The sequence below is a fragment of the Microcaecilia unicolor genome, chromosome 3 (assembly GCF_901765095.1).
Source record: "Microcaecilia unicolor chromosome 3, aMicUni1.1, whole genome shotgun sequence".
Lineage (NCBI taxonomy): Eukaryota > Metazoa > Chordata > Amphibia > Gymnophiona > Siphonopidae > Microcaecilia > Microcaecilia unicolor.
In genome coordinates, this window is record NC_044033.1 from 347,639,066 (window position 1) to 347,658,380 (window position 19,315).

General features: G+C 40.2%; 1 protein-coding gene across 1 annotated transcript in view; it reads right to left on the reverse strand.

Moving 5' to 3' along the window:
• MTHFD1L (methylenetetrahydrofolate dehydrogenase (NADP+ dependent) 1 like) overlaps positions 1-19,315 on the reverse strand; it is a gene marked incomplete at its 5' end in the record, with an annotated part of 452,100 nt that overhangs the window by 166,185 nt on the left and 266,600 nt on the right. The window contains 2 exon segments of the mRNA XM_030195103.1: positions 1,968-2,009; positions 12,333-12,472. Of these exon segments, the coding sequence (XP_030050963.1) occupies positions 1,968-2,009; positions 12,333-12,472 (182 nt within the window).

Sequence of the window (19,315 nt, forward strand, 5' to 3'; positions counted from 1 at the left end):
CTGAGCAACCCTTTTGCTCCTTTGTGATCTAACAGTCCCACAGATTCCCTCACAGGCTTTCTGCGTCTGATGTACCTGAAAAAGTTGTTACTGCGAGTTTTAGCCTCTGTGGTGAGTTTCTCTTCATATTCTCTTTTAGCCTTCTTTATTAACGCTTTGCATCTGACTTCGATCCTTCTGAATCCATCCCCTCAATGGGTGGCGGTAAGGGATCCCCCCCCCCCCAAAAAATGGCTATTTCGCACGGCCATTTCCTACAGAGACTTCCCTTTTACTCGCAACAGTAAAGGGGGGGGGGGGCCTCAGTACGTGTGAAAAACAGCCGCAGCTTGGTAAAAGGAGCCCTTTTTTAAAAATAGCTCCCTCTCTTATTGGATCCTGAACCAGCCATTTCAAAAAGGATTAATTTCATCTAGAAACTTTACCTCTCTAGCATGTTCTGATGTGACATTTACTCAATCAATACTGGGATAATTGAAATAATCCATCACCCTGTGCCAAATTTGTTAGTTACCCCAACTTGGTAAGTATTTCATCGCCCGTCTGTTCATTCTAGCCATCCAGAAGGTAGCAGACCACCACTGCGATTCTCTTCCTCTTCTCACACAGAATTTCTATTCATTATAAATTCTAGTTTGCATTTTGTTTCCTGTAGAATTTTAATCCCGTTTCCTAAATGTCCTCTACCATATAGCAAGAACCCTCCACTAATTTGATCCACCGTAGTTTATGAAATAATTTGTACCCTGGGATCACAGTGTCCCACTGGTTATTCTCCCTTTTCCAGGTCTCTTAGATACCTGTATCATCTAACTTTTTATGCAATGCTATACATTCTAACGCTCTCATCTTATTTTTTAGACTTCTAACATTTATATACAGACATTTCTAGGTATGCTTTTTGTTTGTATTTCCAACCTGCTTAGCAGCTGAGAGGAATAATTTGGAATCTTCCAGCTCTGTCTGCTCTTTACATAAATAAACTTGGGCTGCTTATGCATTTATTGCAACCTCTATTGGGATACCCCTATTTTGTTGGTGTTCTTCAAAAGATACATCATGTTCAACCATGCATACTTAAGCAACTGTCTAGCCAATTATCTAGTTTAGAGTTGTTCTGTCTCCTTTGTAAAGGATAGTGCCAGTAGCCTGGTTCCTCCCTGGTTAAGGTGGAGCTCACCCTTTCAGAAAAGGTTCCCCCTTCCCTAAAATGTTGCCTAGTTTCCAACAAACCTAAAACCATCTTCCTTGCATATTCTCAGCCAAGCAGTAGCATCGATGTGTACCCGGGTGGCAATAAGTGCTCCCTCCCAATATGGCCACACAGCAAGAAAAGGGAAACCTGCCCTTTACCCGCTGTGGTAAAAGGAGACCTCAGCGAACGTCAAAAACATGCACACTTACCAGCGCAAGCCCCCTTGGGCCACACTTCGTAAAAGGCCCCCTGGTTTCATAGTCTTTTTACTATACACCATTTCTTATGCCAGCTCTGGACATCTCGCCATTAAAACTCTGCGTTCACCAGCATATTATGGTTATTTGCTCTTTGTTTTTCATAGTTCTTGTCCCTTTTGATTTACAGGACTTATGTGATTATACCCAGTTTTTGTTCTTGAATGTAGACGTCTCTACTTTGAGGTTTGTGTTGCTTCATTGTTTGTCGTGAAAATGACAGTTTTCTTTTACCAAAAGTTGTGTAGATATATATTACATATTTATATATTTATTATTACAAGAGGTTTAATTACATGCTTGGACCTTGTTGATCTCTTTGAAAGAACAGTGTTTCCTAAACAAATAACAGGATTTTATCAGTTAACACAAATATCTCCATATAAGCACCACTGCAAGTTATATTAAATGCACCCCTCTATTCCTGTTACCAGGTGCTAAAGCAACACCACCACCAAATACTTTCAGTGTCATGACATTTAAAAATATTTGCAATTTACAAGCACAGCACTCACCTCTTCTGTGTATTCTTTTGAAAGAGGTGCACCAGCAGTAACCTGAAATCATATTCAAAGGAAAATTAAATGATAACATGACAGAGCTAAACTATTGATATCTGGGATACATCTCTTATCTAATTCTGCCTCTCCGCCCCCCCCCCCCAACTTCACATCTATTCTTTCAGTACAGTATTGATCTTGCTATGACAACCACATGCAGCTTCAGTCCTCCAGCTCCTGCCCATGCCCTGGGATGCCACTCATCACCTTTCCAGGATAAAAAGAACAGATTTTAAAAGAGAGGCCTTGTAAACCCATTAAAAAGAAAATGAGTAATACTCTTGTTTGGCTTGAAGCCAAGTTGAAAATGACTGGAAATGGTCCTATTTCCCCAAAGCTTGTATAATACTTCTAAAGATTTCCTTTGGGAATTATCCAGTACAGGAAAACAAAAAAGGTAATACAATTCCTTATTATTTACTAATTCAAAAAGAAAACATACTTTCTTCAGAATCTCAGGAGACTTTTCTTTTGACATTGTAAAGGAGTTGTGTTTTGTCATAAGTGATTCATGAAAGCAACTAAACCAGCAGGATACTCTCATCACAACATACTCCAGCTACACAAACAATAAATCTGTCAGGGAATTTTAAGGCAATCAAAGTGCTAATGAAATGAATTCATTTTAGATGGTACTTTGTCACAGAAAAACTGTCAGTAGCCCACAAAATACTGCAACACCATCTATTAACCCAGAGGTCAGGGGTCACTTCTGGGATGTGTTCAGCCATACTGCAGAAATGCAAAGCAGCTTTGCACAATATTAGAAATAAAATCTTGCTTCTTGTAGTGAAATATTTGTAAAACAAAGAAACTTCACTTTAAGAAAATACATATTTAGCTGACTTAACAAGTAAATAGCAATTTTAGAAATATGGGATGCAGAGATTTCAAAGGGGTGTATATGTATGTGCATTTGTGTGTGAGGGAGACTAGAGTGGGCCGAAATTCAGTCAGTAGCCCACAAAATAGTGCAACACCATCTATTAACCCAGAGGTCACTTCTGGGATGTGTTCAGCCATACTACATAAATGAAAAGAAGCTTTGCACAATATTAGAACTAAAATCTTGCTTCTTCTAGTGTAATATTAATGATTCAACGTTTTGTAAAACAAAGAAGCTGCACTCTAAGAAAATTCATACTTAGCTGACTGAGGGGTCCTTTTACTAAGCTGTGCTGGAAAACGGCCTGAGGTAGTGTAGACGTGTGTTTTGGGCGTGTAGAGAATTATTTTTTAGTGCACCTACAAAAAAATGCCTTTTTTTAAATTTTTGCCGAAAACAGACATGCGACAAAATGAAAATTGCTGTACGCCCATTTAGGGTCTGAGACCTTATCGCAAGCCATTGCAAATGGTAATGGTCTACGTGTGTCAAATGCTACTTGATGCGCGTAGCTGCCGCACGCCAGAAAATAAAAGAATATTTTTCAGATGCGCATAGTGGACACATGCCAAAATTGAAATTACCGCAAGGGCCACGCAGTAACCGGAAAAAAGTCCAATCTGGCGTGCATTGGGCACACATAGGCGCCTTCGCAGCTTAGTAAAAGGGCCCCTTATCAAGTAAATAGCAATTTTAGAAATGTGGGATTCAAAGGGGTGTGTAAGTGTGCATGTGTGTGTGACAGAGAAATTTGGGTGGGCTGAAATTCTATTTTACACAATTTCCTCATAGGCTTTTGTACAAGGAGTAATTTTCAATAACCCTTTTTGTTTGTTATTTTTGCCTCACAGCTTAAAAAACGATAACTCTAACTCTTGCAGCCACACTAGTTAATTGGCACCAATTATATGTATGGGTTTTGAGATTTGGCCACTATACATGAAGTATCAGCACTTGTACGTGGGAGCTGCCCAGTGCTGCCACTCTCTTTTTCCACTTATACTTTTACAAAACTGTTGCTCCTGTTGTATTTGCTGACATTATATTATATGGAAGGTTCAGATTTAGATAGGGTCTACTGTAAAATACTGAGGGGGGATGTGAATGCCCTGACCTGGTTGTCCCATTTCATACATTCTGCCCCAAATGCAACATGGGTCTTATAAATTGCTAAACCTCACCATGAGCCCTATTGTCTAGCATGGCCCTTGCTTTTGCAAGCTAGGAAACACAGGGGCTGTGACATATATAATTACGATTCTGCCTCCTTATTAGGACACTCTTGACGGTAACCAATTATACTTAATTTAGAAAGGCTGTTTGGGGTTTTTGACATCCATAAACTGGCATTTAAATGCCCATATTGCTGTAAACTAAATACAGCACATACATCATCTTGCTAACACCATCCCTACAGTAAAACATGGTGGTGGCAGCATTATGTTGTGGGGATTCCTTGCTGCAGCAGGGACAGAGGCTTGTGAAGATCAAGGGAAAACTGAATGGTGTAGTATAGAAAGACCTGTGATCTGGGCAGAATATTCACCTTTCAGCCAGTGCTCCTAAGTACAAAGCAAAAGCAATATTGGAAATGCTCAGCAAGAAGCAAGTAAAAGTAATTGACAGGCCCCGCCAAAGCCCAGACCTTAATCCAACAGAAAAACATTGGCAAGGTTTGCAACACACACTTGATCCTTAGCCAGCTTGGAAGAGCTTTAGGTATGCTGCCAAGAAGAATGGACAAAAGCAGCACCATCCTGCTGTGTGAAGTTGGCAGACACTTTTCCTAAATAATTCATGGCTGTTACTGCTGCAAAAGGGGCTTCACAAAGTACTGAGTCAAGGGGTGTGATGACTTATGTAATCAAATCTTTTTTTTTTTTTGTTTTGTTTCTTAATTATTAAAAAAACAAAACATTTGCCTAAGTATTACACACTTGGGGAAAAAACCCCTACTGATCCATTTATCTCCACCTTACTGTACACAAAACTTCTAAGGTGGATTGCTAGAGTTCAAGGCCTAAGCACCACCATCAGAAGGTACAGAAATAGGGTAGGAAAAGACAACTGTGATGATTCAAAAAAGATATATTTTGTCCTATTATAACATATCACACACTTGGCAAGGAAACTGTTTTTTGTTTGTTTTGGTTATTTAACATATAGCAGTGCAGCATGTTTGTGGCTACATTAAGGCACTCATTTTCAAAAGAAAAAAAAAATCTTAGAAAGCAGTACATTGATGTTTTCCTCACCAAAATGTGCAAGTTGTGATTTTCGAAACTCAGATTTGGGATGTTTTACTCCGCAGTTCGTCTAAATTGCAAAGGGGTGTGTGTTGGGTGGGGCTTGGGCGGACTTTAAATATGGACGTTTTTCTGTGATAATGGAACAATAAAAAGATCCAGGGCAGAAAAGTACATTTTTAATCTAGACATGTTTCAGTCACGACTAAGTCAGAAAAAGTTGTTTTGGCCAGTTGATCACTGGAGGGATTAAAGCATGACCCCCCCCCCTTAACCCCCCCCAGTGGTCATTGACATCTCTCACCCCCAAAAGACGCAACAGTGACAGTAGATACCAAGCACTATGACAGTTCCAGATATTATGGCCATACCTAAGAAAGTAGCAAGCAAGTGGACGGAGTAGCCTAGTGGTCAGTGTGGTGGATGGTGAACAACGGGACCAAGGTTCAATTTCCACTGTACCTCTTCTTTCAGTATAAATGTGTGAACCCTCCTGGAACACAGAAACCCATCCTCTATCTAAATGTATAAGTGAACTGCAAACCTGAGGGCTATTGTAGTGGTGAACCTTTAAGAATAGTAGTTTCTCTCTGTTCCTGGAGGACTCACCATACAATATGAAGGGGTTTAGGTGGCATTTGTACCATGGTCCTATTATGTGAAGTCTACTGACCACTTCATTGCCCCTCTACACTGCTGGGACATCTGTGTGGTCAGTTCACTAGGAATGCTGCCAGACACACCTCTCTATGGTTTGTTTTTCTACGTTTTTGCCTGGGACATTCTTTTTTCAAAAATGATACTTACTGATGGACATGTTGAGCCTGAAAATGTCTAGCTCACAGCCATAATCGAACCAGAAATTTAATCGTTTTTCTGATTCAGTTATAACTGTATGCTAGACGTTGGTTTGAGATGTTTTTTGGCAAAACGTCTCAATTCAGATTTAGATGTCATATTGAAAATGCCCCTAATTGTTTTTCATATTTCAGAGAGTTTATAATTGTTCCTCTCTGTACAAAACAATCATTTGCTGGGATTGCTCCAGAATTCAGTTTTGCTTTGTATTATGGAGACGCCATCATGGCAAAACAATTTACATTATTCAATGGACCAGGTGTCTAAATTACTACAAAACTTTTCACTGTTTCAAGAGCGAGCTTCTGAAGATAACATCAATACATCTCAGTTACAGAACCAATGGTTTTCTTTGCAGAAAACTTTGGTTAAATTAGAATTACACAGCATGTCCCTGGTGGAGTACATGAATCAACAAATGATCCCCAGAAGCCTATGCATTGATAAAGAACCCAGGATTTTAGCTAATAATCAAGCATTTTTGGATAAGTCGACAGATATTTTAAACAAATGCTTGCTTGAATTAATGGCTCTCATTATGGAAACCATTTAAAATATTATGACTACAATATTACAAAAGTCCGCTATGGCACTGGAATAATTACAGTCAGTAATGGAACCATCTCAGTTTCAAGAACATATTTCTCAAGGCCAAATAATTTTATAACAGTTTCGTAGAAAAACTAAATCCATTAAAATCAAGAACTTTCAAAGGGCCAAAGACTATGCTAGGAGTAGGGTATATTTCTGAATGAACAAATACCGTCTAGAATATGGGTAAACCAGTGGTAGTTTTACCAGATGAGGGAAAAGTCCATTGAACATTATTAATTTTTTTTTTTTGGGGGGGGGGGGGGGGGTGCCGGGTTCTTGAAGCCTGGATTGGCTGCTGTCGGAGACAGGATGCTGGGCTTGATGGACCCTTGGTCTTTTCCCAGTATGGCGGTGCTTATGTACTTATATGATTCTGACAGTTCAGGTGATTCTGGAGGTGGAGGAGTTAGACAACGTCCCCCCCGCTTTTTTTTTTTTACTTTTACAAAGAGGAGCCCAATCTCAGACATTGGTCCCTACAATACAGATTCAGAGGCTGTTATTATGGCACTATAAGGAATGGATGGGACCTCGAACCAGATCTGGACGTTCCAAATAACTTTAGTAGTTAATATAACAGGTGTTGAACTTACAGGTGATCAACATATAGTTCTCAACAAAGGTTTATCTTTTGTACCCACCACATTTCATAATTCTTTCTCTGGAAAGAGAGACATTGCACGTATTATTAGGAATTTACAAGTCAAACTATATTCTCTCTCAGATCCCTACGAGTCCTAACCCCTTTGTTATGCGAGCTCCATCAAGTTGGTTCCTCCTGGACCTATGGATAGCCATAATTCTACATTTCAGGATTTAGTACTCAGACTTGGAAGCTTTGGAAAAATGCTGCCATCATCATCATGGTCCCATGAACTTGACTAAAACAGAATTTCAAGCGTTACCAGCTTTAAAAGATCAACCTGAAATTATGGAATGGGTCACCAGGTTCTACCAACGTCTTTCTTTTGATCCTACAGATGTTTTAAAATCAGATTACACACATTGTTATTGATGCTTTAGAACAAGGCTTCCTTATAAAAACAATCTAAATTTTTGCTACAACATCCTAAAATTCCTATTTTTTTAAATGGTTCTTAAGATTCACAAATCTGTGGTCAAGCTGCCTCGGCATCCTATAGTGTCCCTTAGGGGAACTATTTTGGAGCCATTGTCAAAATTTGTTGACCTTTTGTTTTAAACCATTTGTTAGTCAAGCAAGGCCATACATTAAGGATACCACCAACATTTAAATAAAGATTCAGTCTATTTCACTAGTGCCATCTTTTGACAGACTCATGTTAGACATGAGGGCATTATATACCAATATTCCTCAACCTGCAGCTTTATAGAAGGTTTAGATTCAAATGGATTCCTACTGATTTTTTGGCCACCCTTGAACAGTTGGTGTTATGCAGAAATTATTTTAAATTTGGCAATGATTTTTTTTTCTACAAAAGACATGGAACAGCCATGGGCAGAGCTATGGCCTCAAGTATAGCCAATTTGTAGATACATGTTTGCATTCATCTGATTGGTGGGCTCATATTAAGTCTTGGTTACGATTTATTGACATTTTTTTGGTCTGGTCAACTTCATTTTTGCAATTACTATACACAAGGAAAATTCAAAAACCTCAAACTGCGCTTCCTCATTTCATTTTCCATTTGCTCTACTTTCCGATGTATCATCATACTGGCCCTCACAATCTTACTTTGAACAGTCTGTGTATCCTGCCCATCTACTGAATTCTTCTCAATATCCAACACCTTACTTGATAGCACTGTTAAAACAGATTCTACTTTTTAAAAAGTTTTTACTCATGTTTGTGTCCTGCCTTACAACTGCTTGCCAAATTGTGACTAAAGTTGAGGAATCTAGTCAGTGCTGATGAAGCAGCACCAGCCTGAGTAGTTGCCATAACTTGTCCTCGAAAGCCAGAACCCAGCAGTCCCCAGAGAGTTTCCACTGCTCCCGTCTACAGGTTCTCATCACTGGGGTGCATCTCAGAAATGTCTTTGCTCTCTTCCAGTCATCGGTCCAGTGCCCCGCCTGGCACTGGAGAGCTAGTTGCCGCTGGTTGAGGGGGAGTATGGGTAGGCGGACTGACAGAAACCACCTCCTCAAGAGCACTAAGTCCTCCTCCTCCCGCTCAGCAAGAAAGCTTCCCAGTCAAACTCCCACGCTGAGTAGTAGTATTGAATTTAAGTTATTGCCTTCATCGGGACAGAAAGTAAGGAACCCTTAAAATCTGTAGCTTGCAGTTTTCCTCACTCCATTATATTTTAGAGCATTATATTCCAAATATGATGATCTTTTACAGCTTTTGCACAATGACATGGATAAACAGATATGTGTTTTAAGCTATTCAGTTATGGCTTCTCAGATAGCATGAATCCTTTATCGTCATTGGCATGTCCTGCAGCTCCATCTAGTGTTTCAATCTGACCCATGCATCGCATTTACCAGCGGTCCCAACATTGAGGAACGGATTATGAGGTCAATGATAAAGGAACCAAACGGTAGATGGGACTAGACCTTGTGGAAATTGTGCGTTTTGTGCAGTTTCTCTGGAGATCTCACAGCGGACAAGTAGTAGTAAGGTTGAGGGCAGATATAAACAACAAATGTAGAATCATAAGCTGTATCATAATTTGTCCCTGTCAAAGGATTTATGTTGGACATACCACCAGGAAAGTCAAAACATGCTTGAATGAACAGCACAGCAGACTTCACACTCTGACCATTACAGCTCCTATGGTGCAACATTTTCCACAATGTCAACATACTTTTTCGCAAAGTAAATAGTTTATCACTGAACAGATTTTTGAGTCCTCTACTGGGGTGGGGGTGATAGGATTCAACAACTGACCATACCTGAACAATATTGGATTTTCCAATTGGCAGCAACAATTGATTGGGGCTTAAATGATAGTGTAGAAGGGAATTCCATAATATGAGACTTTGCAGTGTTTATTTTCAGACATTATGCCCGATTTCATTTTAGTTTTAGACATTTCTAGATATTACCATATTTCCCCGAAAATAAGACACTGTCTTATATTAATTTTTGCCCCCCAAAATGCGCTAGGTCTTATTTTCAGGGGCTGTCTTATTTTTCGGGGAAACATCGGGGTTGAATCAGGGTTGGCCCGCCCGCTCTCCGTCGCTCCTGGAACTAATCTTAAACACCTCCTTCCACCTTTGCAGCAAGCAGCAGCAGGGCAGGCCACTCCTTCCTTCGGTGTCCCGCCCTCGCCTGACATAACGTCCGCGAGGGCGGGGCACGGAAGGAAGGAGAGGTCTGCCCTGCTGCTGCTTGCTGCGAAGGTGAAAGGAGGTGTTTAAGGTTAGTTCCGGGAGCGATGGAGGGTGGGGGGGGGGGGGGGGGGGGGGCGGCCTTGTCCGGCTCTCGGCGGCCCAGCTTTCAAACAAAAATTTGTAGGTCTTACTTTTGGGGGAGGCCTTATATCTAGCAATTCAGGAAAACCTCTACTAGGTCTTATTTTCGGGGGATGTCTTACTTTCAGGGAAACAGGGTATTTGATAGTCCATTATTTTGTTTGGATGTGTCAGACTTGAAACAAGTTTGTTAACGTTTGTTTTCAGCGATATCTCGTTTTTGGCACAATTTGTTTTGTCATTGCAAATACAGCTTACAGTGGCTTTCTCCGGTGATGTTCGGTAAGCCCTCCTATATGCATTTATGTAATGAATGACTTTATATTGTGGAGCAGATGGCAGGAGCATGAATTAACACTCCTGAAATGATGAAACAGGGCACCTCATTAGACTGTGTTTAGTCCATCTGCCAGTTATCTGCAAGATAAGTTTTGATTTATAACGATTGATCACTGCTGCACAATGTTAGGAAATGCGTGTGTGATTTTGGACACAATTTTGGAGTTTAACTTAATTGGCTCAACAAGCCAATCAGTGTTGATAACAGGTCTTAATGAGCAACAATGAGCACTAATTGGCAATAATTAGAATTTACAAGCACAACTCACTAAGCGTATTCTGTAATGCATTACGCCTAAATTCTAATGAATGCAGCCAAAAAGGGGTGTGGTTATAGGCGGGGAAATGGGTGTTTTGTGGGCGTTCCAAAATTTATGTGCACTGTTATAGAATATGCCTCAGTGCGCCTAAGTCTAAGAGAAGGCATTTATGCCAAGTTTTCCTTGGTGTAAATGGATGCGTGTAGTTTTAAGCGCTGTGATTATCAGCTAAGCACATCCTATATACTGCGCCTAAATATAGGTGACACTTACAGAATGCGCTTAGGTAGAAATTTATTCGGTGCTGAGTTTTTAGGTGCCATATATAGAATCTGGCCCTTAATGCGTGGTTAACGCATGAAAACAGGCTACTGCGTGACTGCATTTTGCAGTAGTTTCCCTGTTTCCATGTGTTAAAACCATGTGTTGCTGAATTTTTTTAGAATTCTTTTACAAGGCATGGATGGGCAGAGAGCGGGTATGGAAGTGTTAATCACCTAGCATGTTATACTTATCACACACTAAATGGCTAATGCACAGTTAATATGGGACCACTTAGTGCCTCCTAAATAGGTGGTGGTGGTAAGTGCTCCTGCATTAACTCTGCAGGTACTGCACGTTAATGGTAAAATTAATACACGGCCTGCAATTAAAAATAGAGGGAACACCTCCAAAAGGTGCCACATTAAATCTTGGCTTAGTGCGCAGTAAAATCTTTCCATACAATGCATTAAATTTAAATTGTTAACTTTTAATTTTTTTTTTATTTTTACATTTTCAGAAACCAGATTATTTGAAGGAGAAATTAATTTCTTATATACCCACTAGATCATTACGATCTAATCAAGGAAATTTGCTTTCTATTCCTGGTATGTGTGTGTGTATATATATACATATTTGTTATATTTGTATCCCACATTTTCCCACTTATTTGTAGGCTCAATGTTCTGGAGAAGCGATTCCAGACTCCGGTGTAAACAAATACAAGGTGGTGATGTAGTTAAATAGTTAAATGAAGCTAATGTGGTTCAACCACTCTAGGGGATCATGCAACGGTAGATAGACACTAAGAAGAGAAGGATGGCATTCAAAAGCTTTCCGGGATATTGGACCGTAGTTGTGGAACAAACTTTCCTTAGATTGAAAAATAGAGGAATCTTGTGAAATTCAAAAGGAAGCAGAAAATATGTTTGTTCCCTCGATGATTTGATTCCTAGAATGTTAAAGTGGGTTGATTATGGTTGGTGATTTAGGTTTTTTTTTTTTACTATTTCTTTTCTGTAACTCTTATCTTTATGTTCTAGACTGCTATTGTTTATATGTTTTATTTTGAATGATCTATTTTGAACAGGAACATGGTATATAAATGTGAGTAAATAAACAAACAAACAAACAAACTCTAGCATGCTTTAGTAAAAGGACCCCATAATGTGGAAGAGCAGGACAGAAAAGTGTTGTTTGTATTTCCCAGAATTTTATGATATAGCCTTTCTCAACCGGAAAAAGGTTGAAATCCACTGCATTATTGAAATGTAAAACAGTAGCAATAATAACAGCAATGACAGTAGAGGGGTTTAAAATGTTGCATTAAGAAATCTAACTGGCTGACACTTAGCATTCATTCATTTCACGTCATCAGTGGGCATCTCACATTTAAAACTGTAATCATAACTGAAATTTACTGATTGTTGCTGGGGTGAGGGGAGGGATTACAGCACAGCTGAAAGAATCTTACATTTGGCCCTCCTCCATGCATCTTCAGAGCTCGCACCGTTGCGACAAGTACCACTACGTTAGGAACCAGTCCAGATGCTCTGCACTTGATATTGAAGAATTTCTCCATTCCAATGTCTGCACCAAACCCGGCTTCAGTTACTGGCAATACAAATAATTTATCGTTAGTTATATTTATTAGAGCAAAGTTTATGATAGATGTGACCTACTTAGAGGCATCACCCCATAACTTTTACGATGTAGAAGAAACAGGACTATGAAAAAGTTCTTTCCAGAGATTACTCATCATCATCTAACTTGGTGTTCCTCTTAGAAAAACATTCTAACACTATTTCTCATAATACACACAGAGGTCAATATCGAAAAGCTGTTGAGAGAGTAAGATGACTTGGTAAATCCATCCAGTTATTTTCTTTTAACCAGCTATTCGGCTACATTTATCCAGCTAAAAGAACTGTTGAATATTTGGCTAATTCTACCTGGAAAAATTTGTACAGGTAGGTTCAGATCAGGTATTTTGTCCAGACAAATTTAGGAACTCTTTTACTAAACTACGCTAGTGATTCCCGCATGGCAAATGCGATGCAGCATATTTAAAATGAATGGGTTCTGGCGCATTTTCCATGCCGGGGATTGCTAACGCTTAAAAGAGGCCCTTAATCAAGTAGCAATGAATGTGAATCCGGGAGGGGGGGGGGGGGCAATATTCAGGCCATGGTGGTAAGCGGCTTGTAAACTGCTTCCAGCTGCAGGCTAACCTAATCCTACATATTCAATGCTGAGGTGTGTGCGGCTCCCAGCACTGAATGCCCGTATATATGTGCGTTAACCCAGAAGTTAGCAGGGCACCAGCCAGTATTCAGACTGGTGCCCGATTAACCCGGCACAATAAAGTTAGGATAGCCTTTTTTTTTTCTGAATATTTCCGCTAACCAGCTAAGTGCTGGCTCTGCCCAAGCTTTGTCTCCAGAATGCCCCTAGCCAGCTAGCGAATGGTTGGTTAGAGGAGATATTCAGTGGCCCTACCAGGTTAAGTGCCACCTAGTACTGGCGGCTAGCTAGCTCAGCGGGATTGAACTGGGCATGAGCCTCTCCTACCTGTTTAAACCCTTTTGAATACTGACCCCATTACGTTATCTGGTTAAAAATAAATGGCCTGCCTGGAGATTACCCCAACCCGGCCCCTTACCATCTTTATAGTTCCTAACTTTATACTACTTGTTAACTACTATAGTACTACTTGTTAATTATTAACTACATAAAGTAACAGTGGGCTGTCATGCAAAACCTTTACATTTTATTATTAATTTTATTTAAAAATTTATACCCCCTAAATACTAAGCAATTTACAGCAAAGTATTCATACTAAAAAAACCACATAAAATACAGAGCAAATTAAAACTAATACAACTGCACCTGCACTGAGACCTCAAAAACATCAGACATTAAAAGCCTGAAGAAAAAGATACTTTTTACATATGCTTCCTGTACTTAGATGTCTTCAACTATATATTTAAATGCACTAGTCAACATTTTTAGGCACCATTTTATATATGTATTCATTCGTCTAGAATTTACAAGATAATATTAAGATTCCAAAGGAAAAGGTCAATGGTGATACAAATGGTGATCAGAGCTTTAGGAGTGATACTGATTGGACTCCCAAAATACTTTGAAACTCTTTACATTAAAAAAGGCATAACCCCATCAATTTGGCAAACAATCATTCTACTTGGAACAAAATACATAATCTACCTCTATGATTCCCAGGTTCTTGGGAATGCAAATTAATGGAATTAAAACCAGTCAAGATAAGCTGTAATGTACTGCATATTAAGATAATCCCCCCAGTATTGAGCCTGTGGTACTTTTTTTTTTTTTTAAGTGCCAGCTACAACAGGCAAAATAATTTGGATATTTAGTGGGAGTATTCAGATATTGGCTTCTGCTCTCTGGATAGTAAGTTCAGCTGCTGGCACTATTCAGATAGAATAGAATGCTAATGCTCACTACTATCTGGATTATTTGTTATCTCCACCCTGACTCCAATCCGGATCGCCCTTGCACTATCCTGAAAAATGCCGTAGTCTCTAAAGTTATTCAGCAGCATTATCCAGATAGTGCCACTAAATATCTCTGAGAGGCATTCAGCCAGGTAGCAGGAGCAGCATGTCCCCCTCTCCATCCCCTTCAATCCATGTCCCCCTTTTCCCTTCTCTCCCTTCCCTCTCATCTACGTGCAGCTTGCCCCTTCTCTCCATCCCACCTACAAGCAGCTTATCCCCTTCTTTCCCTCCCATCCACAAGCAGCTTGTCCCCTTCTCTCCCTCCCATCCATGAGCAGCTTGCCCTTTTCTCTCCCTACCATCCATGAGCAGCTTGTCCCCTTTTCTCCCTCCCATCCACGACCAGCATTTCTTCCTCTCCTCCCCCTCCCATCCATGTGCAGCATGTGTATCAACCCCCCCTCCCAGCCCTGAACCCAATGTAGGCCCTTCCCCGGGCCTACCTTACCACCCTGGTGGTTTAAGGGCCTCTTCGGGGCAGGAAAGAACCCCACTATTCCCTGCCTTCTGCCGCCATTTCTTCAATATGGCTGCCCAGACTTAAGTGGCAGTCACTTCAAAGAAGCAGTGGCATTGGGCAGGCAAAAGTGGTTTTTTTCCTGCCCTTAAGATGGCCCTAGGCTACCAGGGCATGTTAAGGTAGGTTTGGGAAGGGCAGGCCAGCCCGCCAATTGGAGCTCGTGTGTGCTGGGGAACCACTGGCTCACTAAATTCCCCAAAACGGAACTGGCTCTCGTGAGCCGGTGCAAGCCAGCTCCAGCACACCACTGGTAGGAGGTGATGAGATCTTCAAAACTTCTTTAACATTTCTCATTAATGAATCAGCAGGAGTTAAAGCAGACTTCAATGGAAAATAATAAATCTTACATTTTTTGATCTTGAAACATTTTCTAATGCTTCCGATTTTCAATCAATAATCAAACTGTCATTAAAACCACATCCATAACTTCAACTTATTCAGTTTTAAATCCAAATACTGATATCTTTTCACTTGCTCAGCAAGCCAAGTGATATGAGAAGCTGTTAGTTAGTTGTTCTAATTGAGCAGATTGTATTTGAAATTGTTCAGTTCAAGATTTTTTCAAATCAAATATAGTGTGCTATATAGTTTCTAAAGTGATTACTTGAGGTTTTCCTGTAGTTTCCAAATCATCTAATGAAGATAAAGTGAACTCAGTTAGGTCAGGTACTTTAACTGCAGCAGTTGCTCCTGCCAGCAGACACTGGAGGATCCAGTCCCAGCAACTGCTTTCTTTCTTTGGGACTAAGTGTGATATTATGGGCCAAGGGAGAGTGCAAGGTACCCATCCACACAGAACCCCTCCCAGCAGTAAGCTCACCAAAGTTAGGACAGAGAGAACTACAATACACAAAAACATTCATCAGGCCAACCAGAGGAGCTGGGGTTGTGCCTTTCCTCTTCTTCATCTATCTCGCAATAGGGAAATAGAAAGTTCAAGATAGGTATTCACAGAGCTCACGATACTAGCAATCCTACAGCCGCCATCTCACTTCACTTCCAAGCAGAATCATAGAATTACCCCCTTAATGTGTAGTATGGTACTGTGCATTATTTGTCAATGCAGAAGATAAAGCAGACCAACTCCTCAATAGCTGGCATTAAGTGCATCTGCACTATCTGCAGTTAAGATACAGTACGTGTATTGCCTCACAATTAAAACGGCAAATCTAGAATAAGCGTTTAAGAGTGTGCGCCCCTTTGTGTGATTAAATGCACAAAAAATTAGAACGTATGTACTATAAGCACTATTCCATAAGGACATGCGTAAATGGCATGTTGTGCGAATGCAAGGGAGCAGTATACACATAGGCTTGCTTCCCAATTATGCACACACTTGCTGCATTTAACAGTATCTAGTTACACTGGGTCTTTGACTCATTTAACTACAAGTGCCTAAATACAAGGCATACTGATGTCTGGTTACATTAGTATTCTAGAATGGAATCTAGGTGCCCAGATGCCTTTATGGAATAGGTTCTCATCATGTGGCATTGGGATGCCTAATGGGAGGTACCCACTTATAGACTGCCCCCTAAACCTATGGAAATATTTTGGGTATGGCCACAACAGTTAACATAGAGGCTTTGAGGTTACTGCACATTTATTTTGGACATTAACACGTGGCAAATGGAAAATGTTAATGCTGCTTAGTAAAAAGAGGTCTTTGTTCAGCTGAACTCAAAAAACTATACAACAAGTGTACAATACAGATGAGAAAGGCTTGCCTGCCACAGAACCACCTTGTCTGAAGAAATGAGAAATCAAAATAAGCATTGAGTGAAAGCAAGGAGAGCTTTCTTGGCGTGCTGCAATGCAGTTGCTAACATAAGTGCAAACTGCTCATTATTGGTAAAAGTGCTCGTCCATCAGCATTTGAGAGCTATTTATTATTTGGTACTTAAACAGTTGCACTTTGTTTTCTTTTTAACATATGGGGAGTCACCATTATCTAGGAGTATCTGTTATGAAAAATGGCCTTGGTCCCAACAATCTCAGATAAAAGGTATTCTACTGTGTAATCTGATCTGAGACCTGATTTTTGCATTATTCTGGGCTTACTAATAAATCACTATTTTACCAATAAAACACAGTTTCAGGATTATTTCTCTCAAAGTTCTCTCCTGACAATTACATGCCAGTGGAAGCAAATGTACTTAGAAATGAGCCACTCAGCTGCAAAACCAATGGCTAACGTAACTAGCAGTTTGATGATTTATGCAGCTAGCTGGATAGAGGTTTGTTGCTGGATTTTTTTTGGGGGGAGGGGGGCTACAGAGTAGTCAGGGGACTCACTTTGACTTGCCAGAAAATCTCCTAGACTCCTAGATAAAGAGGGTGCAGAAGGTGTCTGCTGAGAGAGTTGTCAATGGTATCAATATGTTTTTTTTTTTTTTAATCAGGTCAGCAATATTTTCCACCTTTTCCTCAAAAAAGTTATCTCCACAGCAAGCGGCATTCAATAATCTCTGCTGGATTGCCAGGGTCCAAGTCAGAGACACAGACCTACCAACCAGAAAGACAACAAGATCAACACACTCATACCTAAACCTTCATAACCCAAGCTGCAAAGGAATCAAATACAACTCAACCTATGCAACCAGCTTCTCCTATATAAGCACACAACTTTGGAACGCACTACCAAATGCCGCGAAAACAACGTATGACCTACCAAACTTCCAGAAATCACTAAAGACTATCTTGTTCAAAAAGGCATACTCTAACAATCCAACTTAAACGCCTGAATCCTGAAACACAACAATACTAATACTCGAACTGGACATAACTTAACACTTCCTCCTTTCTATTTCCTTATGTGTCTGTCACACATGCACTTTATTATACCATAATATCACTCTGTATTTGTCATACCGGAAAGGCGATCCCCTCACAGTACAATGTAAGCCACATTGAGCCTACAAATAGGTGGGAAAATGTGGGATACAAATGCAACAAATAAATAAACAAAATTCTGGATGCTATGTCAAAGGTGTCAAAAGTGCCCTGGCCAGAAATTTACAACAGGCCTTCTGCTTCTTGGCCAACTTGTGAAGTGACTTGGACTGCTTCTGATGGTAAGTATCCACCAAGTCTAACACACTGCACACCAAGGACCACAAGTACAGGCTCGTGTAGAACTGGTATGATTAAATACAGGAGATGAGCATCGAGGCCTGATACATCTTACGCCCAAACAAATCCAGTGTCCGGGTTTCTCTTCCTGGGGGAGCCGAAGCAAAGTTCCTGGAACTCCTGAGCACAGATTCAACCAAGGAGTGATGAGGAGTGAGATTGTTCAATATAAAAATCAGAAACAATATGACACTGATCATTTCAGGGCCTTTTTACAAAGCAGTGGTAGGGATACTGCTGCAATGGCATGTGGTAAATCGGCCCTATTGCTGGGCTACCACAGGAGCCTGGCGGTAGTGCCATATGTGCTGCCTGGTTACCGCCAGGTTAGCGCGGAAGCCCTTACTTCCTTCTAAATAGGAGGTGGTAAAGGCTTCCCTAGGAAATGGCCGCAAGGCAAGTGATTAACTTACCGCACAACCATTTCTGTTAAAAAAAATTTGTTTTACCTGCTGCGGTAAAGGGGCCTCTGAGTGCAACAAACCTATCTGCTGACACAATTGCAGGGGTTCTTTTACAGCAGCTTGGTAAAAGGACCCCTTCATTACCCATCAGTATTTCTGCAGTTTGATGTATTTACTAAAGAGGTCCCTTCAGTGCCCACAACCTTTTAATGCATAGTTATGATTAAAATACACCTCCTGCTCACTGCTGGCTTATGAAAGCTAAAGGAGGACAAAACATGTGCTTAGGACATGGACAAAGTGCCAGCAGTGGAATTTAGCAGGTGAGGAGAAATAGAAATCAAATGACATAGGGAAAAGATTTATAAATAAAATAATCTGTATGAACCTCACAATGGTAGGAAACCGAAGAGAAAAGAGCAGAGTAAGCTGATCATTATCAGGAAAAAAAAAATCCACACTACTTTGTAGAAGTCTCTTCAAAATGTTTTGCACTGGAAGATTCTGCCCATTTCCACTTGTCATCCTAAGCTTGTTCTTTCCCTCAGTGCTTCTTAAGTAAATTATCAGTTTCCTTTTTCACAAAAGCAAATGACGAACATGGCAATTCTTAGTATAAAGTAATAACAAACTTTCAGAATCATACATTGGTTTCTGCTACACCAGAGAAGCAAAATCTATGTAAACACTGGTCATGGAAAAGGCTGATATACTTTGATTTAGGATGGTTCATTTATCCAGTACTTTGTTCTTCAGAGCAAACAGCTAGTAAACTTTCAAAGTTTCTGAATGCCACATTTTGGATACTAAAGTCTTCAAATTCTTTGCTAATCAGTTAAGATGTAAACAGCATCGATACAAG